General features: G+C 43.2%; 1 protein-coding gene across 2 annotated transcripts in view; it reads left to right on the top strand.

Moving 5' to 3' along the window:
• The window catches only part of MYO19 (myosin XIX), a 35,581-nt gene extending 16,924 nt beyond the window's left edge, over positions 1-18,657 (top strand). The window contains exons 12-24 of one of the 2 annotated variants that reach the window (XM_088152206.1): positions 598-671; positions 2,316-2,437; positions 2,553-2,666; positions 3,926-4,102; positions 5,487-5,645; positions 6,415-6,522; positions 7,818-7,888; positions 8,837-8,949; positions 13,737-13,909; positions 14,325-14,454; positions 14,972-15,057; positions 15,836-16,144; positions 17,130-18,657. In XM_088152206.1, the coding sequence (XP_088008332.1) occupies positions 598-671; positions 2,316-2,437; positions 2,553-2,666; positions 3,926-4,102; positions 5,487-5,645; positions 6,415-6,522; positions 7,818-7,888; positions 8,837-8,949; positions 13,737-13,909; positions 14,325-14,454; positions 14,972-15,057; positions 15,836-16,144; positions 17,130-17,258 (1,765 nt within the window). In that variant the 3' untranslated portion in view covers positions 17,259-18,657. The remainder of the gene's footprint in view (positions 1-597; positions 672-2,315; positions 2,438-2,552; positions 2,667-3,925; positions 4,103-5,486; positions 5,646-6,414; positions 6,523-7,817; positions 7,889-8,836; positions 8,950-13,736; positions 13,910-14,324; positions 14,455-14,971; positions 15,058-15,835; positions 16,145-17,129) is intronic. The other variant, XM_088152207.1, reaches the window with a different exon arrangement.
• Positions 18,658-19,097: the final 440 nt, after the last annotated feature.

Raw genomic sequence — 19,097 nt, forward strand, 5'->3', positions numbered from 1 at the left:
CTTTGCAAGGTGCCACCAGCATTTTTCCTCCCACCGGGGTGAGAGTCCCCATTTATCTACTCACGTAAGTTTTCGAGCTGCTGGGTTGGCAGGAGCTGGGGAGGAAGCAGGAGCTCGCTCTGCTGCGCGGAGCTGGGCTCGAACCGCTGAAGTGTTGACCATTTCTGGCTGGCAACTTTCAGCGTCATTAAGCCGCTGCGCCACCGCGTCCCCTAGCTAAGTCCTTAGATGCTTCATAAAAGCATCAAATGTCCATCGAATGGCTGTAACAGCCTATGCTTTTATTCACTGTATCACTTTTTAAGATGCCATGTGTCCTTGTGGCTTTAGCTGATAGGTCTAAGTTGCTGTATCTCTTGCTGTTCCATTCTTTAAAATCTCATTCTGTCCTTGCAGCGCCCTTGGAAGGTAGGCTAGCCTGGAAGGAAAAGCATAACCTTCATGGCTAATTAGCTTTGGACTGGGTCTTCAGCCCTGCATATAACACACACCTACAACCTATTATTTTTCTGTGTTTCTGGCTCCTTTATTGCTGTGTAAAAGCATGTCTGCCTCTCTGGGTGATAAGAATGGCACATTTGTGCATCTTTCGTGTAGGATCTTTGACTGGCTGGTGTCCGTGATCAATGGAAGCATCTGTGCCCCAACGTCCGCGTGGAGCAACTTCATAGGTATTGTTTGGGACCATCTCGGATGCGTGCTCCTGACAGAACTAGTTAGAATCCACATTAAATAATATTCTGCACATTAAACCTTCTGCAGTCGGAATCTTCCAGTTTCTTTCTGGGTGCAATTCAGGGTGCCAGTTATTACTATTAAACCCCTAAATGGCATGGGACCAGGCCACTCACAGGACCATCCCTCCCTGAGGGTATCTGCCCATCTCACCAGGTCAGATAGGATGGGTGTCTCCAGATCCCTTCCCTTAAATGTTGTCATCTAGCCTTTTCTGTAGCTGTCCCTGCCCTGTGGAGCACCCTTCCTCAAGAGATACATCAGGCCCCCACCCCCCTTGCTTTTTGGAAGTCCTCGAAGACCTGGCTGTTCCCACAAACATTGATTGGGGTAGGATGAGGCGGGAGCCCAGCAAGATGATGTGTGACATAAGGGATAGTGCTGCCCTGGATGTCATGTTTTTTTTAATACAGTTTTAATAATTTTTTATTTTATTTTATGCTTGGGGAATTTCTGTTGTTTTTACTGTTCCGTACGCCTCCCAGGGTTGTTGTTATGTAGGCAGCTATATAAGTGCCTTAAAGTCAATCAATCAATCTAGATTTGGTGTTCTTAAACATTGTCTTTCACTAGCCCAAGGACACCCAGTGAGTTTCTGGCTGAGTGGACTTTAAATCCAGATCTCTCCTAATTCAGTTCTGTGATCACTATGCCATAGTGGGATAGAACAGACTGACTCTGGTAGGGAGGTGGACTCATCTTTATGGCCATCTGCCAGGAATGCTATAGCAGTGGATTCCTGCACTGGGTAGGGGGTTGAATTAGATTATCTCTGAGGGACCTTCCAGCAGTCTGTGATTCTTTGATCAGGAATGGTAGGAGCTGTTATGGAATAGGAAGTGGAGTGGAGTAGAATGGACTGGACTGGACTGCTTCAGATTGGCCAAAAATAAGCACCTCTACAGTCTGTAAGTCTTCTTCAAGTATGAAGAAGCTTACTTTCTTCACAACCTATTTGCAGCCACTCTTTTCTTTATTTGCTGCTGATTTGTTCCTTTCCCCCCCTTTCTGATTCCTTCATTAGCTTTGTAGATCAGGCCTTTGAACCTGATGTGGAATATACAGGAAATTTATGGAACGGGAAAGGCTTTTATTTATTTAATCTATTTGTATGCCACTAATCAATAAAGGCTCCCTGTGGCTTACAGCAATCCAATAAAACATGCATGGTAAAACGTTAAAACGTCCATGGTAAGCATAATTAAAATCAAAGTTGTAAACACTATATAATAATAATGGAAAAATAAATAATACAACCAAACTACAAGACCAAAATGGAACCCCACAGTTAAATTGAAATTTTTTAAAAATGGAACAATTAATTAGTCACCGGATGTTCTGTGGAATAATTGTGCCTTTAACAGTTCTGTAACATTAAGCAGGATGGGACAGGTCATAATTCCAAGGGGAGGCTGTGGCCAGTGGTGATTGAGAAACAGCACTTCTTGGTCTCCTTTCCTCTGACCTCACAAAACTGAGATGCAACCAGAAGCATCACCTGGGAAGAACAGCAGGGCAGAAATGCTGCTTTCATAGCGCTCCCAGGGTGATGGTATATCCTTTTCTTTCCCCACTTCCAGGTCTGCTAGATGTTTACGGTTTTGAATCCTTTCCAGAAAACCACCTGGAACAGCTGTGCATCAACTATGCTAATGAGAAACTGCAGCAGCATTTTGTCAGTCATTTTCTGAAGGCGCAGCAGGTAACACTTTGCCAATGAGTTTTCTCAGGTGGCTCTTCTGCAGCAATCCGTCTTTGGGCAAATTGAAATCATCTTCCTCTCCTCCGTTATTGCCGTATGATTTTGGTTCCTCCAGGAAGAGTATGCTGAAGAAGGTCTTGAATGGTCCTTTGTAAACTACCAGGATAATCAAACCTGTCTGGACGCCATTGAGGGCAATCCTGTTAGCATCTTCTCCTTGCTCAATGAGGTCAGTCCAAAACTTCCTTTTCTGCTGCTCAACTTGCCTCCTATCTACAGGATTTTGGAAACTGGGGTCATCCTTGACAAATAGCACAATTAAAGCCTGTGGGACATTCTTCAAACAAGTGTCCATGAATTGAGACCATCTTTCCAGATGTGTTGGGATGACAGTGCCCTGGCCAACCCATCTGGAGTCGTCAAGTTGGAGATGGCAGATTGAAGCACTGAACTAAATCTTGAGAGGCTGAAGTTCACTATAGCATTAAGGAGTGAATTGGTTTTTAAGATTTTTGAAATTATCCCGTATGTATTAACTCTCAGAGTGATGACCACAAGAATACAAATAAAATCCATTTAAACATAATCAGAGCTATCTGTTAAAAACACCAAACAGTCCAAAGCAGGAAAGGCTAAACTGGCATTGCAAGAAAATATCAGTGTAGCATAAGACATAAGAAAAAAGGTATCTAAAAGGCTAAAAAAGAGGATCTGAATGTAAAGGCCTCTGCCCAACATTGGAAGGGGAACAAAAGGAGGTAGAAAACAAACTTCTCCACATTACTGGAAACACTTGCTGTAATATACTTCCAGTTATATTTAATTTTAGATTGAAAGTGATTGTGAACAGCGAACCTGCCCCAGAGATTAATGGTTGGTGAGGATAAAATAGAGAGATGGAAGAGATTGGTGTGTGCTGCTGAAAAACAGGATGGATATGATGTTATTTTACAAAGGCCATTTTGTATTTGCAATATAAATTAGCTTTCTCCAACTTTCTGCAATACGCAATACGTCAGATACAATGGTCTGCAGCTCCTATAATTCCCTGTCAGCATGGTCCAAAGCTGGCTGGGGATTGTTGGAATGAACCTCTAATCCAGCACTGAGTTTTGCCATCAAGGGGAATGGATGCCAGGGCCGTCTGCGTCTGGAGCCTGAAAGATTGTGGGACTGTCTTTTCTATCCAGCCCAAGGAAGCACATTCATAGCTAATGTTTTTGCAGCTGGACAGTTTGTTTAGATGTCAGAGCTACTGAGAGGGCTGTTCTGTATAATGGAGGCAGGAGACTTTTCAAACCATATCTTGGACAGAAAGAACGGAAAGAGATGTTGTCCTTGGCTTGGAGGTTTCCCCACAACATTGGATTGCCCCCTCTTTGGACTGTTCCAAAATATTCATCTCTAAATTTGGTTGGCTTTGGATTTCCTCCTCCTCCTCATCTTGCAGTCAACTTTCCTCCATCGTGTCTCTCTTTTCTTTGGCAGGCATGTCGCCTTAACTGGTCCTCCAATGCCGGGCAGTTCCAAAGTCGGATTGAGACTGCGCTGTCCAAGAGCTCCTGTATAAGCCGAGACAAGTTTAGGAAGGAGCCAAACTTCATTGTATCCCATTATGCCGGCAATGTCTGCTATCGAGTTGAGAGTATGGTAGAAAAGAATAAGGTATGTTTGGTTATCCCTTGGGTTTGTTAATTTAAATCAGAGATAGGGAAACCACAGACCCCTCAGTCTTTTTTTTTTTTGCTCAAATGATGGCCAAAATCTGTGGCCAATTACCAAACACCATTGATGCAATTTTTCACGGCTGTTTACTTGTTAAATAAAAGAAAGCTTTTGATAGGTTTACTGCAGTGTTGTCCAAACTTGGCCACTTTAAGATGATTGGACTTCAACTCCCAGAATTCCCCAGCCAGCCAACACTGGTTTACTGGATGGGCAATAAAAAAAAGCATTCAGGTGTTTAATGAAGCAAAACTTAGTTCAAGTCTCCCTTTCTCTGATTCCTAATTATCTTCTGATATAAAAAAAAAGATTGTCAGCCTTTTAAATGTGAGTTGTAAAAACAGGAAGGGTGCTGCCTCAGAGAAGATCCCTGCAGATGCTGCTTAAATCTTTGGTAACAAGGAACCACACAAACTTAAATCATCATCTACTGACCTTATAGGCTCCAAAAGTGCAGAAGATAACATTTATTTATATATCTGAAAGTTTTTTCACACCATCCTATCTAGGGGACTGGAAAAAATTCTCCCACAATTCCTCCAATCATAATATAACATCATCATCCCCAGAAAATCTTAAAACTGCACAAATGAATGGTGGTTTATCTCTGTCTGTTGGTTTATGTTTCCTTTCTGATGCTTTTGCAGCAATGGCTGTTGCTTATAAAGCTAAAAAAGCATTAGGCACACAGAAACATTTCTGTATTTCATGGTTTCTGCCCAGCCTATACAATCAAGCAAGGTGGACTTGCTCCAGGTCCCATCCATTAAGCAGTCCCACTCGATGGGACCTAGGAAGTGGGCCTGCTCTATCGTGGCACCTGTTCTTTGGATCATCAGCCCCCCAAGATACATTGGGCCCCCACCCTGGCTGTGTTTCAAAGAGCCTTGAAAACTTCTTTCCCCAGGCCTTGACTGAGAGAGCGGTAGGCCCTGTATGTTTGTTTTTCAGGGTGTCTTTCTTCTAGGGCTTGAGGTTTTTATATTGTATTGTGTGCTGCCCATACTGATTGTAGAGTTCGGTGACCTTATAAATTTCCAAATAAATAAACCAGTGGCTGGGGAAAAACACATTTAAGGAAAAGAACACTTTGAGCAAGCTCATAGGAGTTTGTTGATGACTCAGCATGATTGTTAGCCATACAATGATAAAGGGAGAAGGAAGGAAAAATTAAGGGGGGTGGGTGGGAGGGCAAGGACTGGAATTTTTATCAGGAGCATTTCCTGCCATGACACTTAGTTGCATTGCAGGCTTGTTCTGTATGTTTCTAGTTCACTGTGGTGACTGATATTTCCCTGCTTCTGGTTTTTCTTAAAAAATATAGGACCCTGTTCCTCCGGAGTTGGTCCTATTGCTGCAACAATCCCAGGATGCCTTGCTTCAGAAATTATTTCCTGCGGAGGCCACGAACCCCAAACCTGATGAAAATGATACGAAGACTCAGGCAAAACCTGCACTTGTCACAGTCGTCTCAAAATTTAAGGTTCATCCCATTTACAGATTTCAATTTAGGTTGTGCCTTCTTTTTTCCCATGCTTTCCTCCTACAACAGGGAGCCCTAAACCTGTGTTTGTTAAACAAAAGGAGGAAGAAGTGAGATTCTTAGAACAGAAGATCACAGGTGAGGGCAGCAGGTTGGTCTTCTGTAGAGGGCAAACAATTAAAGTACAGGTAGTCCTCACTTACCAACCACTCGTTCAGCAACCGTTCAAAGTTGCAATGGCACTGAACAAGTGATACTTACAACCGGTCCTCGACGTTCCGGCTGTTGCACCACCCCTGTGGTCACATGATTGTGACTCGGGCGCTTGGCAATCAGCTTGCACTTTGGACAATGGCAGCACCCCGTGGCACATGATCGCCATTTGCGACCTTCCCTGCCGGCTTCCCACAAGCAAAGTCAATGGGAAAGCCAGCAGGGAAGGTCACAAGTCGCTCTGGTAAGTCCCCCAAGCCTCTCTGCGCTGGTGTGGTGCCCTGCTTCCTCCAGCCTCCCTGCGCTCACACGGTGCCACACCCTGCGTCCCCTGGCTTCTTGTGCATGATCCAGATGTGTTTAGCAGGCACAGAATGCTGGCTACAGAGGGAAGGGATGTATAAAACCAGGAGAGTGAATGTATCGGGGTGTGTCCTAGAAAGAGCCAGGCCAGTAGATGGCAACCTTGAGCAGGAACGCGCTGTGCTGCAGTGTTTCATTGCAGACCAGTTTTTGCAAAAGCCTTGAGGGCCCATTTCTCTTGATACTCTTGCAGGGTTCCCTCGAACAGCTGATGGAGATCTTGCACAGCACCACTCCACACTACATCCGGTGCATTAAGCCCAACGCAGACTGCAAGGCGGCGCTTTTCAGAAAAGAGGAGGTGACCTGGACGCTGATTTTTATTTCCTTTTTTTTTATTTTTAAATACAGCACGTCTTCTTTTTCCCCAGGGCACCTTACAGGACATCCCAAATCACAATGGGATTTTTTAAAAGCTAAAACAATAGTTAAAACCGTAGTCCGTAAATAAAAGCTTAAGAGCAGAAAGAGTAATTAGGAAGCTTTTAAACAACACAGACATTTAAGATCCTGATACAAAAACACCTGAGAAAATAAGGCAACTTTGCCTGGTGCTGAAGGGCAATAAAGACGGTGCCAGGCGAGCCTCACTGCAGAGGGCATTCCATTAAGAAAACCTTATCCCAAGTAGCCTTTTGTAACACAGGCTACAAACCTGGCAGCTGTTACTAAGGGTTGCACCAACTACATTTATAAAGAAGGGGAACACTTAGGCCAAGGTCTCTCAACCTTGGCAACTTTAAGACGTGTGGACTCCAACTCCCAGAATTCCCCAGCCAGCATTGCTGGCTGGGGAATTCTGGGAGTTGGAGTCCACACGTCTTAAAGTTGCCACGGTTGAGAAACACTGCCTTAGGCACTCAGTTGGTAATATCAGAAGTAAGGAGAACATGGTGAAGGTGTCAAGCGCCCTCTGCACTGGGGACCCCTTCCCTTATTTGCTTTCTTTCTTTCAAACTTAAGGCATAACCCCATCAGCCCAGGGATATTTATAAAGGATCTGTTGGTTTTGCTGATGCCACAACCCCTTTCCAAATCTCTCTTTTTAGCATATATCAGAAATAACATAAGTAGTTCTCTAACTCTCAAGTAATACAGCTGGAAAGCTCTGTTAAGGCTATTTAGTCCTCCCTCAGAGCAGGAATCCAAATTAAAGCACCCCTGATGGATGGCTCTCTAGCCTCTGTTTGAACAGCTCCAGAGAAGGGGACGATGCTCCTTCCCTGGGTCATGGGTTCCCCTGTCAAACTGCTCTTACTCTTAGCACTTTTTTTCTAACATTCAATTGGACTCTGCCTCCTGGTAATTTAAATCCATTCTACTGAGTCCTGCGCTCTGGAATGAGAGGGGAGAAGTGTTGACCTTCTTAGGAGCTCCTTTCAGGTAGTCTTCATATCAGCCGTCGGTCAAGTTTTCTCAGGGTCGAACATATCCAGTTCTTTCAATCTCCCTTTGTAGAACTTAGTTTCTACACTGCTGATCATCTTTATTGCCCTTCTCAGACCCTGTTGTCTCTGAAGCCCTCGTGGAGGGTGGTCCCCAGAGGGGACACAGTTCTTCGGGTGGTGTGTTCTTCAAAGCCTTTTTTCCTTCCAGGTTCTGCATCAGTTGGAGGCATGTGGCATTGTAGAAACCGTCAACATCAGTGCAGCTGGCTTTCCGATTAGGTAAAGCTATTCAAATATTTGCATTTCTTTCCTCGTTCGTGACTTGCCTTTTTTCTGCGTTTTTCTCCCATTGCCCTGATAATATTTGGAGATGAGATAATAGAATAGACTCTATCTATTATCTCATTCCCAAACATCATCTGTTGCGCTGTCAGTGGGGGGAGAGGATTTCCCCTCCCGTTCTTGTGTTTTTTTAAATAAAATTAGCTAAGCACACCCACACACAATAGACATGTAAAGTTTCTCTTAAGAAACTAGTTTGTTATTTGCAGGTTGGGTAATTGGGTTTTATTTTAGACTTGAGGCCTTTTGCTTACATCCAAATTAACTCTAAAACTAATACAGCTAACGTGGCCTTAGTAGCTGTACAGCAACTTTTAGCTGATATTCCTGGCATCAGCTGATAGCATCAAAGAAAACTATTAGTTTATTATTGGTATTTTTTCTAACTATATACTATTTTGTAGTTCTGCAAATTTTTTGGATTCTTCCAAGCCTTCTGGTCCCATTCACAACATCCTGAACTTTAGGAATAGAGCTATTTAAAGCAACTTCTAGGCTGTCAGATTTGGAATCTGTCCTCTGATTTTGAATCTCTCTTTGCCCAAGGATACATTCATTGTTAAAATAGATGCAGCAGTAACTACGCATATGCGTGTCCCCTTATCATAGTCAGGGCCTTCATAAATGCCACCAGCTTTCTTAGGGCTGTGATCATTGTTTCTTTTAGGAGGACCTGAAAGATCCATCATTAATCAGAGCCAGATGCAAAGGGATAGCTGAGGGAGTGGAGGTGGAGGAATGGGGGTGGAGAGAGAGTAAAAGAGAGAGAGTTATGCTTCCACAATTAATTTAATCCCATCAGATGAAGACATATCAGTCGCATATACAAAGTACACAAAATTGGGTTGGTGTACCAGACCATTTTTTCCCTGTTTTCCTGGGCAGGATTTCCTTTGGAAGCTTTTTAGAACGTTATGGACTGCTGAAGAAATTACAAAAACAAAATCTGAAAGCCATGTCCAATCAAGAAAATGGCTTTTCCCATGATACAGAGAATGGTAAGTTCTTTAAGGTTGCATCTTCTGGTAATAGAATGGACTATCTCTGACATCAATTGTCTTTATCAACTTGGTGCATTCAGAGTCTTTAAGTTTCTCTTCAATTTTTTTAAATTTTTTGTTCACTTTCTCTTTTCTTTACATTCCTGCCTTTGTTTTTGGATTTTCTGAAATATTTGTGAATTTGCAGATTTCAGAAGTCATAGTACAGTATACAGAATTATGCTGTAGGGTTAAGTTGGGTTACATTCTGCAGAACATTCTTCTTAAGCATCTGTCACAAATAATAGTTCTGAGAAGTTGTATATATGCAGAAACACTAGAGGTACACATGTTCCTAGGCATGATTCCCATTAATCTTAAGTTTTCTTCATTCACCATAGTAATAACATGTTCCTTTGAGTTCTGTGGTCCAATAATATTTCGTTAATATTCTTTTCAACTGTTCAACAGTGAATAGGTAAAGAACATACCTTTCCATGATTGCGTTTGCATACTTTATACACTTATCGTGGTCCTTAATTGTAAAAAGCTCTGTCCATTAGAAGACCTGAAGAACCAGGTTAGGGACAGATCATCATGGTGAAAATCTATCTGTGTAGTCAACAAAAGTTAACACCGACTGGATGGCACATTATCAATCAGTCTATGGGAATGTCTCAGTCAGCATACTGTATGTATCACTGGTTGACAGCATAGAGTCCCCAAGTTGTAGGAGAGGCAACACTGAGAACGATTTTGTGCTTTCACCTGTTCATATACCAGACAGTTGTGTTGTTTAATACAATCTGAACCATCCAATTGCAAAGAAAATCATCAAAGGCTCATAGTACTTTGGAAAGGAGTCAGCAGTTGTAGTTTGTAATTTGGTACATGATTTTGGGAGCCGATTAAACAGAAGAATCCAAAGAACTCAGAAATGATGAGCAGAACTCTTGGTCCTTATCAGGATTCTTCGTTTTCCAAGGACTGGACACACCACAGCCGAGAAGATAACTCTTGTGAGTCGCCCAGAGTTCCCCCATTGGGGGGAGATGGGCGGCTGAAAAGTTTAATTAAATAAATAAATAAATAAACTGTACAGAATACTTCATTGTAGCACACATTTTTCCTGTTGCCCTGGGTTAACTCCACCCTCTGAGGCTTTGCAAGTTGATGTAGCCACGTAAATAGGTCTTTGATGGTTAGACCTTATAACAAGTGAAAGTCTTAAAAGTTTGTAAAGTGGAATGCAACCTTTGCCTCCCTCCAAAAGTTTTTGTACTTGCTGGGACTGGGTGCTGCCTCGGCATGGTTGCTCCTCTTCTGGTTGCTACTGAGCTCCAGAGCAAGCTCTAAGCCAAGCTCCAGGCAGGAATCTCACCACAGTGGGCTGCTTACCATAGCTTGTAGTCCTGGCACTTGACTGATAACCCTCTTGCCTGCCTGTAATAGTTGTACATCCCCAGACATTGCTTCCTGCTTCCTCATCTGCTTGTTGTTATCGTCTCTCTCCTATACACCCACACTTTTGTAGGCAAAGGGCCTAGATGGGGTGAGGCTGCCTATGGACGACGGCATGTTCCTAAAAACACCCGGGTGTGGCTCAGTTAGCCAGACACCTGGAACACCGGCATGGATGCGTGTGAGTAAACTGTGAGTGGGGGAGTGAGTGAGTGAGTGAGCGAGCCCATCTCCTCTCAGGTTTCTGGGGCTGTAAGCTTTTAGTGCCCCTTGGGAGAAAAACCTATGAGCTGTGCTGAGCCTTGGGGAAGTGGGAGTGGGAAGCATTTCTGCCTGGCTGCAGCTGCTTTCCTCAAGTGCAGACAGCAACTCCAGCTTCATTCCTTCACAGTCCCGTTATGTATCTAGAAAGGAGAGTTAAGGAGGATCACTGGGATAACTATGGATGATTTGGAAAGTTCTCCCCCGTGACCTGTTGGTATTAAGCACATCAACAGGCTGCTTTGCTACATTCCCAGTTGGCCCCTCTTAATAGCCACCAGAATTGGAGGAGCAGGGAACTGTAGGTTCAACAGATATGGCAATGGCTGATCAACCCAAAAGGGCGCTAAGTAATGACAGAACAAGAGGTAGGTGAGTGTGCTCTTGATGAGTATCGTGTCTTAATGGCTATCAGCCCAGAGAAGGAGTTATAGCTGCCAGAGGGAGTTCTTGAGCCTGTGGTTAATTGGTTTGGAAAAATTCATGGGCATCCAGATAGTAACTGTAGCATCTTGCAGGCAGATAGGACAAAAAGCCACCTATGGGCTGTAAGAGCTCCAGATCTTGGGATTGATGGTGATCAGTACATTCCTCAGTGGTGTCCCATGCTATGTATGATGTTAAAATTCAAGTGCTGAGGCTGCAAAAGACAGCAGAGGAGTACAGCAGTGGAGAAAACAAGGCTGTTATAGTGAACCTCAATCTTAAGTTTGCAAGTTTGGAGCTTAAAATTGACAGTGTCAAGATGCCAAAGCAGAACAGGGATCCCAAGACAACACCATCAATAAAGAGTCAAGAGTTGCTTAGAAGATGCAGAGGCATTTCTTCCTTTGAGATCTGTTCTCTTGCTGGTCAAAAATTGGCTCACTAATGAGTCAACTAGTGGAGGTGATGTTCCAAAATCAGTTATTAACAATGCTGGAAGAGAACCCTTGACAGCAGAGGAGACAGTGGGCAAGGATTGGTACCAAACATTTATTTTCCTCCTCCTTTTGGCCATATTTGGGATTGTCAGTTGCAGGTCTCCTACGTGGCTGAAAACTCTTCCTCATTCATCTCTGCAGTATTTTACTGGTCAGCACAGGTAGAAACTGGAGACATTGGATATAATTAGTCCTGAGCATCCAGTTTTCCATGTCTCTGGTTGCCCAAGGCAAATTTAGCTATCAGGACTGAGAGATAGATGCCATACCATAGTTCTTAAAATAGACCATCTGTGCTTTTCATGTAAAGTCAAGACTTGGTTTTACCAGCATTTTGTCTTGAATCCTTCAACTTTGCTGGCACAGTCCTTGTTTGCAGTGAACCTCTATAGACCAGTTCACTTTGATTTGCAGAACATTGTTTTCTGGAGAGATCAGCACTTGTTCCTGTATTTCCAAGGACTTTGAAAGAATCTAATGATCTTCTTGCAGAGTTTCTCCAAATGGACTGTGGGTACAGTCTCATGACACAACCATTCCGACTTTCCATTGGGGGATATTTTATGAGGGCAGTAGCCCTTTCTGGTTTTTGTTTTTATGCCTTCAAGTCAGTCTTGACTCCTGGTGACCGCCTGGCAAGTCCCTACAGTTTTCTTGGCAGGAATTTTTGGAAGTGATTTGCCATTGCCTCCTTCCTAGGGCTGAGAAAGAGTGACTGGTCCAAGGTCACCCAGCTGACTCTGTGCCTAAAGCAGGACTGGAACTCTCAGTCTCCCAGTTTCTAGCATGGTGCCTTAATGACAACACCAAACTGGCTCTTTCTTAATTGTAAGAACTGTAATTGTATGAAGTGGGTACTGAAATGCAATTATCTACTGTACTATCAGCTTGACTTTCATTCCCAGTGTTTGTTGCTTCAGGAGAACAGCTGTGCCTTCTGTCTCCTTATAGCACCTACCTGCTTCTAGATAATCCCCTGGATATGTGAATCTCAGAAACCATGATGAAGAACCAATGACTTACCTACCTGTCTCGTTCTTGGAGTGATCCTCTGTAAATTCACCCTTCTAAATTTCAAGGTCCAGGAGATTAGCAAGGGTCCCACCAAGGAGCATGTATGGAATACAAGCAGAATGAGTTCCTGGTAAAAAAAATTAACCTCTGGAAAGTTCTGAAAAGGCACAGAAGCCAAATATATGAATTCACAGATGATCGCTTGAAGAACCACAATTACAAATGAGTTAGTGGTCCTTTTTGGTAGATAAATAGTTCACTTTTGTCATCTTTTTTTTTTAATAAACCCCTAAATATACTAATTTGGGGGGGATTATTGGGTGTTTGGTTTGGTTTTTGTTTTTTTGTCATCTATTCAATGAGTTGTCCACTATCTCTCCAACTGCCCTTTTGGTTTTCCTAGCTCTCCTTGGATTCTTCTTCCACTCTTGCAAAAAATTGCTTCTCTCTACGGCATCCTCTCTCTCTCCAAGCAACACACTTCACCCCTCTCTCCTTGCTTTAGCAGAACAAGGCTGGCTAGTAGAAGAGGTAAGCTTAGATTAGGACTCCCCTGTCATGGGCCAAACTACATGGGTTGGTAGCCCCCATTCAAACAGGAGGGGAAGTTGGGTGGAATTCTGTGTGCTCCAAACGAGCCCGAGGGTCACTTCCAGGTCTGACTGGGTGGAAAGCAGCTATGGGGAAAAGATGAGTGGGGGAGGTTGGTGGGTATTCTGTAGTTCTTCTGTCCAAGTGTGGTGTGGGAACCTACTCTCCTACAGATGTTGGGATTCTGAACTCCCATCTGACATGACTAGTGGTCACACATAATGGACGTTGTAACCTCAACAAGATTGAAAGGCTAATTCCCTAACTCAACAATGGAGCTCTCAGAGGGACATTCTCAGCTTAGTCCAGACTAAAGAGTGTTGTGTAGATTCAGTAAAGAGAGAATCCATAAATGCTGCATCCATTCCATGCAGGAGGGGAGAGAATAGACTCTGGCACATTTAAATCTCACATCATCCTCTGCTTTGCCATTTCCAAGACACTGTCCTATTTTACTTAGTACTTGCTAGATAGAAACCCATGCAGTTTGGCCCACAGTGACTGCTAATATTTTAAAACATTGTAATGTTTTTATTTTCCTTTATTCTCTTACAGGCAGGTCAGTGACACCCCCTGTAGAAGAGAAAGGTGACACTTCGCAATCTAAGGTCCAAGATATCCTTCAGCAGGTGAACCCCAGCAGTTCTTCTGTCAAGCCTGGAGAAGCCAAATCACCCAGCCTATCAACGTTTTGTGGCAAGACCAAAGTATTTTTGACCAACTCCATGGTAGGAAGCACCCAATGGGTTTTGAAAAGGAAAGCAAAATGTTGGGTGGGGGTGGAGTCACTGTGAATTTTGCCAAGATAGGATTCTGTAACGTCACAAGTTTCTAGCCCTCATGAGGACACAGTGAGTGTGCAGTTTGACATGAAAAACAGGTCTGGCAGGTGGGGGCAAAGCACTTCAGTGGCTTAGATTCAGCATTCACATTCTTCCTCCCCACCTGCCTTGAATCTAGAAAAAAATGAAACCATTTTTGATTGGCATAATTTTTTGTAAACCAGGAAAGAGGGGGCGAAGTTTAGCACTGAGCATGTAGTCTTGACTCTGGGGAATAATAAGGAGGGGGGAGTAGGAATCCGTTTTGGCTACACCCAGGTCCAACAAATGAGTCTGTTTTGTTCTACACTCTTTTTCATAGCTGGAGCTTCTTGAATTTCAAAGGGCTTCTGTCTTATCCGAGAACGCGTTCTGCATCCAGTGCTGCTGGAGAAGGTTTAGGAGGCGGAAGATCGCCAGGCAGAAGCAGTCTGCCACCGTCATCCAGTCAGGTGAGGGGGAAGTGGCATGGAGGGCTTACACTGGGGGGTCTGGAACAATTTCTACACATGCTTCGAGAGAGGAGACGTAGTTCAGAGTGAAAGGGCTGCTTTGCAAGTTCAGACTCTGACATATCAATTTAGAGGGACCAAATTAGGGAAATGCTTCCTTTTTCCCAAGGAAGTCAGAAAAGCCATTTGTCCTAGTATAAGAGAGTTTCCATTTGTGTCCCTCTAGCACAGTGTTGTCCAAACTTGGCCACTTTAAGATGAGTGGACTTCAACTCCCAGAATTCCCCAGCCAGCCATGCTGGCTGGGGAATTCTGGGAGTTGAAGTCCACTCATCTTAAAGTGGCCAAGTTTGGACAACACTGCTCTAGCACAATGTTTTTTAACCTTGGCAACTTTAAGAGGCGTGGACCTCGGCTCCCAGAATTCCCGAGTCAGTATGTTAAGGTCCACACCTCTTAAAGTTGCCAAAGTTGGAAAGTATATTCCCTTAATGCATTATTACCTTTCTTTTGGTAGCTATTCGCCAGTGGCTAGCTAGGAAACGTTTCCAGAGGTTACGTAAGGCTGTTAGGATTATAAAACGGGCCTGGAGGAAATGGAAGGTAAGAGAAACAAGTTTAACAAGGTAAGAAATCATCTGGGGTTTTTTTTTTTTTGAAAACTGGAAACAAAACTAGGTACATGCTGCAGTTCTGGGCAAAGAACTAAGCAAGGGGTTTTTTTTTAAGAGTTTTTTAAAGGGTTCTAGTCCTCATGACCGCAAATGCATTAAAGCATGTTGGTGAAGACTCAAACTCTGGTGGGTAGAGGCATCCGCAGAATTGGAGGCTTTCCTCAAGATGATGAAAACAGCATCATAAAGGGTTACTTTCATGTGTGTGTGTGACATCACGACACACAAAATGGATGGAGTTTGTCATGATGGCTTGACACCCCTCTCCCTTTTCACACACATACACACTACTGACACTTCTGTAGCTAAATAAGATTTGTGGGAATTTAAAGAAGCTCCATGTCGTCCCCTCCCCATGTCCGGCAAAATTAAATGATGCAAATAGGAAAAGCTGCAGAATAAATTTTATAAAATAAGTCGGCCTCTTTCACTGTCCTTGGCTTGCATTGCCTTGGCCTGGAGATAAACTGTAACTAATACCTTAACTATTACTTTCCCTGTTTCTGCCCCCTCCTCCAGGTTATTTTATTCCCTGATCATTGTGTACAGTACTGCCATAATCTCATATTTTTTTCAATGATTGTGTGCTTGAGGTTGTGCAGTTGTACCATGTCCAGATTATTTAATCCAGAAGAGAATTAAACCTTCCCTTTTCTCAATGTTTACTTGGTGAATAAATTGGAGTACTTTTTACCCCCCTTCCATAGGCCAGGATGGCTCTGATAGCTGCGGAAGAACTGGATGCCGTTGAAGAAATTCCCCTTCCCTCTGTCCTTGGGGCAGCTGTTTCCTCAGGCCAGGCTCCTAGAGAACTGGGCACTTCCTGGCCTCTGAATTCCATCATCCACTTCTGGCCTCTCAGTCTTGCTCTGTCAAGCGCCCCAACAAAGGTGGAGGGGTTCCAGAGAGACCTTGCTCTCCTCACTTGCCTCCAGGTCTTACAGAAGATAAGCTGGAACAAGGCAGAGACCAGGCTCCCTGCACAAGGTGTCAGCTCCATCAGAGCTCCCCCGCAGGTAAGGACTGCACTAGAAGAGAATATCTGTAGCTCGGGGTTGAACTGCGGAGTCCTTGGGGCTCTCTGAGCTTGCTGGTTTGCTTGCAGACGTTTCATGACCCGACTAGGTCACATCATCAGTGCGAGGGAGTCTGGGGTTTGCTCCACACTTGGAACTACCAAGGAGAAAACCACACCCCCAAAAACACTGGCAGGGCAAGCTACAGTATATAAACAGGGAGCAAACCCCACCCTCCCTTGCCCTGATGATGTGGCCTAGTCAGGTCATGACACGTCTGCAAGCAAACAACCGAGCTCAGAGAGCCCCAAGGACTCCAAAGGACTACACTCTCTGAAAATGGGATCCTTCTGCTGCCAAAGGACTGCAGCTGAGTAGACATGAAAAAAGATTCAGGGGGGCTTTGGATTTATTACCGGTTAGAAAACCAAAACTTCCTTGTTAGTCTTACCAAGAATCTTGCTTATTGCGTGCAGCTCAAAGCGCCTGCAGAAGTTTCTTGCTGTTACCAAAATGACAAAAGCAGCCTTGTACCGTTCCGATGCAACCTCCCCTCCTTTTGGACATGCGTGCCATGCCAGAGCATATGTACAAAAGGGATGGGGCTTGTGACACTACAGCACAACGCTGATTTCACCATTCTGAAACACAGAGGGGGGGGGGTGAAAGAACATTTCATTTGGGTACTGAGTTAGTGCAGAGTCTGTTTATCTCACCTTGCTCAAATGTTGGCCATTCCTAGCTTACTACCTGTTTTATTTTATGGAATATGTATTACATTGTCATATATATAAATATAAAAAAATTAGATTGCACACTTGCTGTATCATAGGGCATTGTTTTAGACATGTAGGCCAGCTGTGTTTCAGTTGGTCTTAACTGTAAATAACTGGCTAACTGACTTCACACTGGATGGAGTTTTGCAGTTATTGTGTCTTTTTAATTTGTATAATGCCTTGGTAATCTAATATCTTTCTTTCCTCAGGGCTCCATCAAGTTCCACTGCAGGAAGTCCCCACTGCTTCACGCCAACACCAGGCCACACAGCCACACTTGCGTAATGACTGGGCTCAACCAGATTCTCCTCGATAAACGTGCAGTGCTCTCAGTCTGAAAGGGTTCTTCTGGGCCCTTGATCTGTCCTGTATTTATTGCTCCCTAAGTCTTGTAGTATCTCCTGCCTAGGATGCTTCCTGGAGAACCAGAGAAGCACGGCCCTAACTAAAGTGCTTCTTCCGCACACCGACATTATCTAGGAGCCGAAGTAGAGTCCTGGCCCACCCATTCAATCCATGCATTTATTAAAATACAGCTGTACTCATTTTCACATTTCTGGGGATTGTATGCATATAGTAGAAACCAAGCTACCTCCACTAGCTTATTTGGCCTGATAGCAACCAGTAACCTTGTGCAGTGAAGGGATCCCACCCCCTTCATCATCTGATCCTTTACTTTCAGAATCTGGAAGCAAATCTTACAAGGGTCGTGCACACTTTGGAAATGATTCCGAAGTGCTTTAAGCACACACCTTTCTGCTATTCAGTAAAGCAGCCCAACATTTTCCAGGTTTCCATACAAGGTTTTAAATAATGCTACTTTAAGGAATCCACTGGTTTATGTTGAACCTTAAAGCAGCAGCATTTTTTTTCCATGCTTCTGCAGAAGCCTTAGTAAAGTCAGACTTTAATTAATTGCAAAGAGGTGCTGCGCTTGGACCAGTGTGAGCTCAAAGCTGTTCTTCCAAATCATTTTTGAAGCGTGTACAGCTCTAAATCTTATTAAACCCAGAAGCCTGTAGAATTTCAATCCTGCTAGTTTTGGGGGTGCATATTTTTTTAAAAAATGGTCTATATGACATGTATTTCAAAATGGTGCTGTAGATTTGCTATACAACAAATCTGTTTCCCTTAGATAGAAATCTTCAGGGTTATTCTTTTTTAATGGCCACATAGTTATATTGATATATTATCAAATATCCATTTTAATGTAGTGAGAACTTTATGTTTTTAAAACTTTCTCTATTGCACTGTCAGTGTTCTTGACATAGTGCTTGGGGCATTTTTAAAAAATCTAAACAGTTATTTTGAAAATTCCTGCGAGATGCAGCTGTTTTGTTCAAAATGTTTCTTAAAATGTCAACAACCAGATATCTTCACCGGGAAGAAAAAAGAAAGAATAATAAATACTTTTAAAATATTAGAATACTGTATTAATAGGTGGAGGTCAGAATAACTCTCTTCCCTGATCCCTCTACCTAACTTCTGGGTTACATTAAACTTTGTACAAATTAAGAGATAATAAACTTCAGAGTTTATTATAAATGGTGCTGGTTGGTTTTGATTTCTCTTGTACTCCTCCCTCCAGACCTGGCTGGGAGCAAAGTCGGACTTCAGTGAAGTTATAAAGAAATTAAAGTAACAGCTGCACTTTAAACCCAGTGCATATTTGACTGGTAGATTCTTCTGTGATTTTGCTCCTTGGATGTGCCATTAAACTGTTGATCTGGGAACTAATTTGAGTGGGGTCCCTTCTATAGTTGGTCCAAATCCCTAATGATTCATTTCTTCCTTTTGAGTCCATTTCTCTTTCCCAGTCTGCTGCAAACCAAATTTATTGAGATACAGTCTTAAACGTATTTACTGCATTTATCTGTTACAGAGTTGTATCTCTGCAAGAAGTCAAAATAGCATACATAGAACCATCTCTATGGAGGGAAGATACGCAGCTGGGTTGAAGAATCAATTCATCGAGCAAAAAAAAGTTGCATTTTGGAATTGGTATCAGTATAAACAACATCTACAGGAATAAAATTTACTTCAGGTGGAGAAAGAACATTTTAAAAAAAATTTAAATCCCACTTCCCCATCCTGCCATCTGAAATGATACAATCCAGGAATAATTTGACCACAAAGTGAATATGAAGTAGCTAGAGAAATCAATTCCACCTTTATTT

Source organism: Python bivittatus, unplaced genomic scaffold (genome assembly GCF_059951505.1).
Source record: "Python bivittatus isolate LINGU-HERP-01145 unplaced genomic scaffold, Pbiv_v1 ctg000690_np1212, whole genome shotgun sequence".
Taxonomy (NCBI): domain Eukaryota; kingdom Metazoa; phylum Chordata; class Lepidosauria; order Squamata; family Pythonidae; genus Python; species Python bivittatus.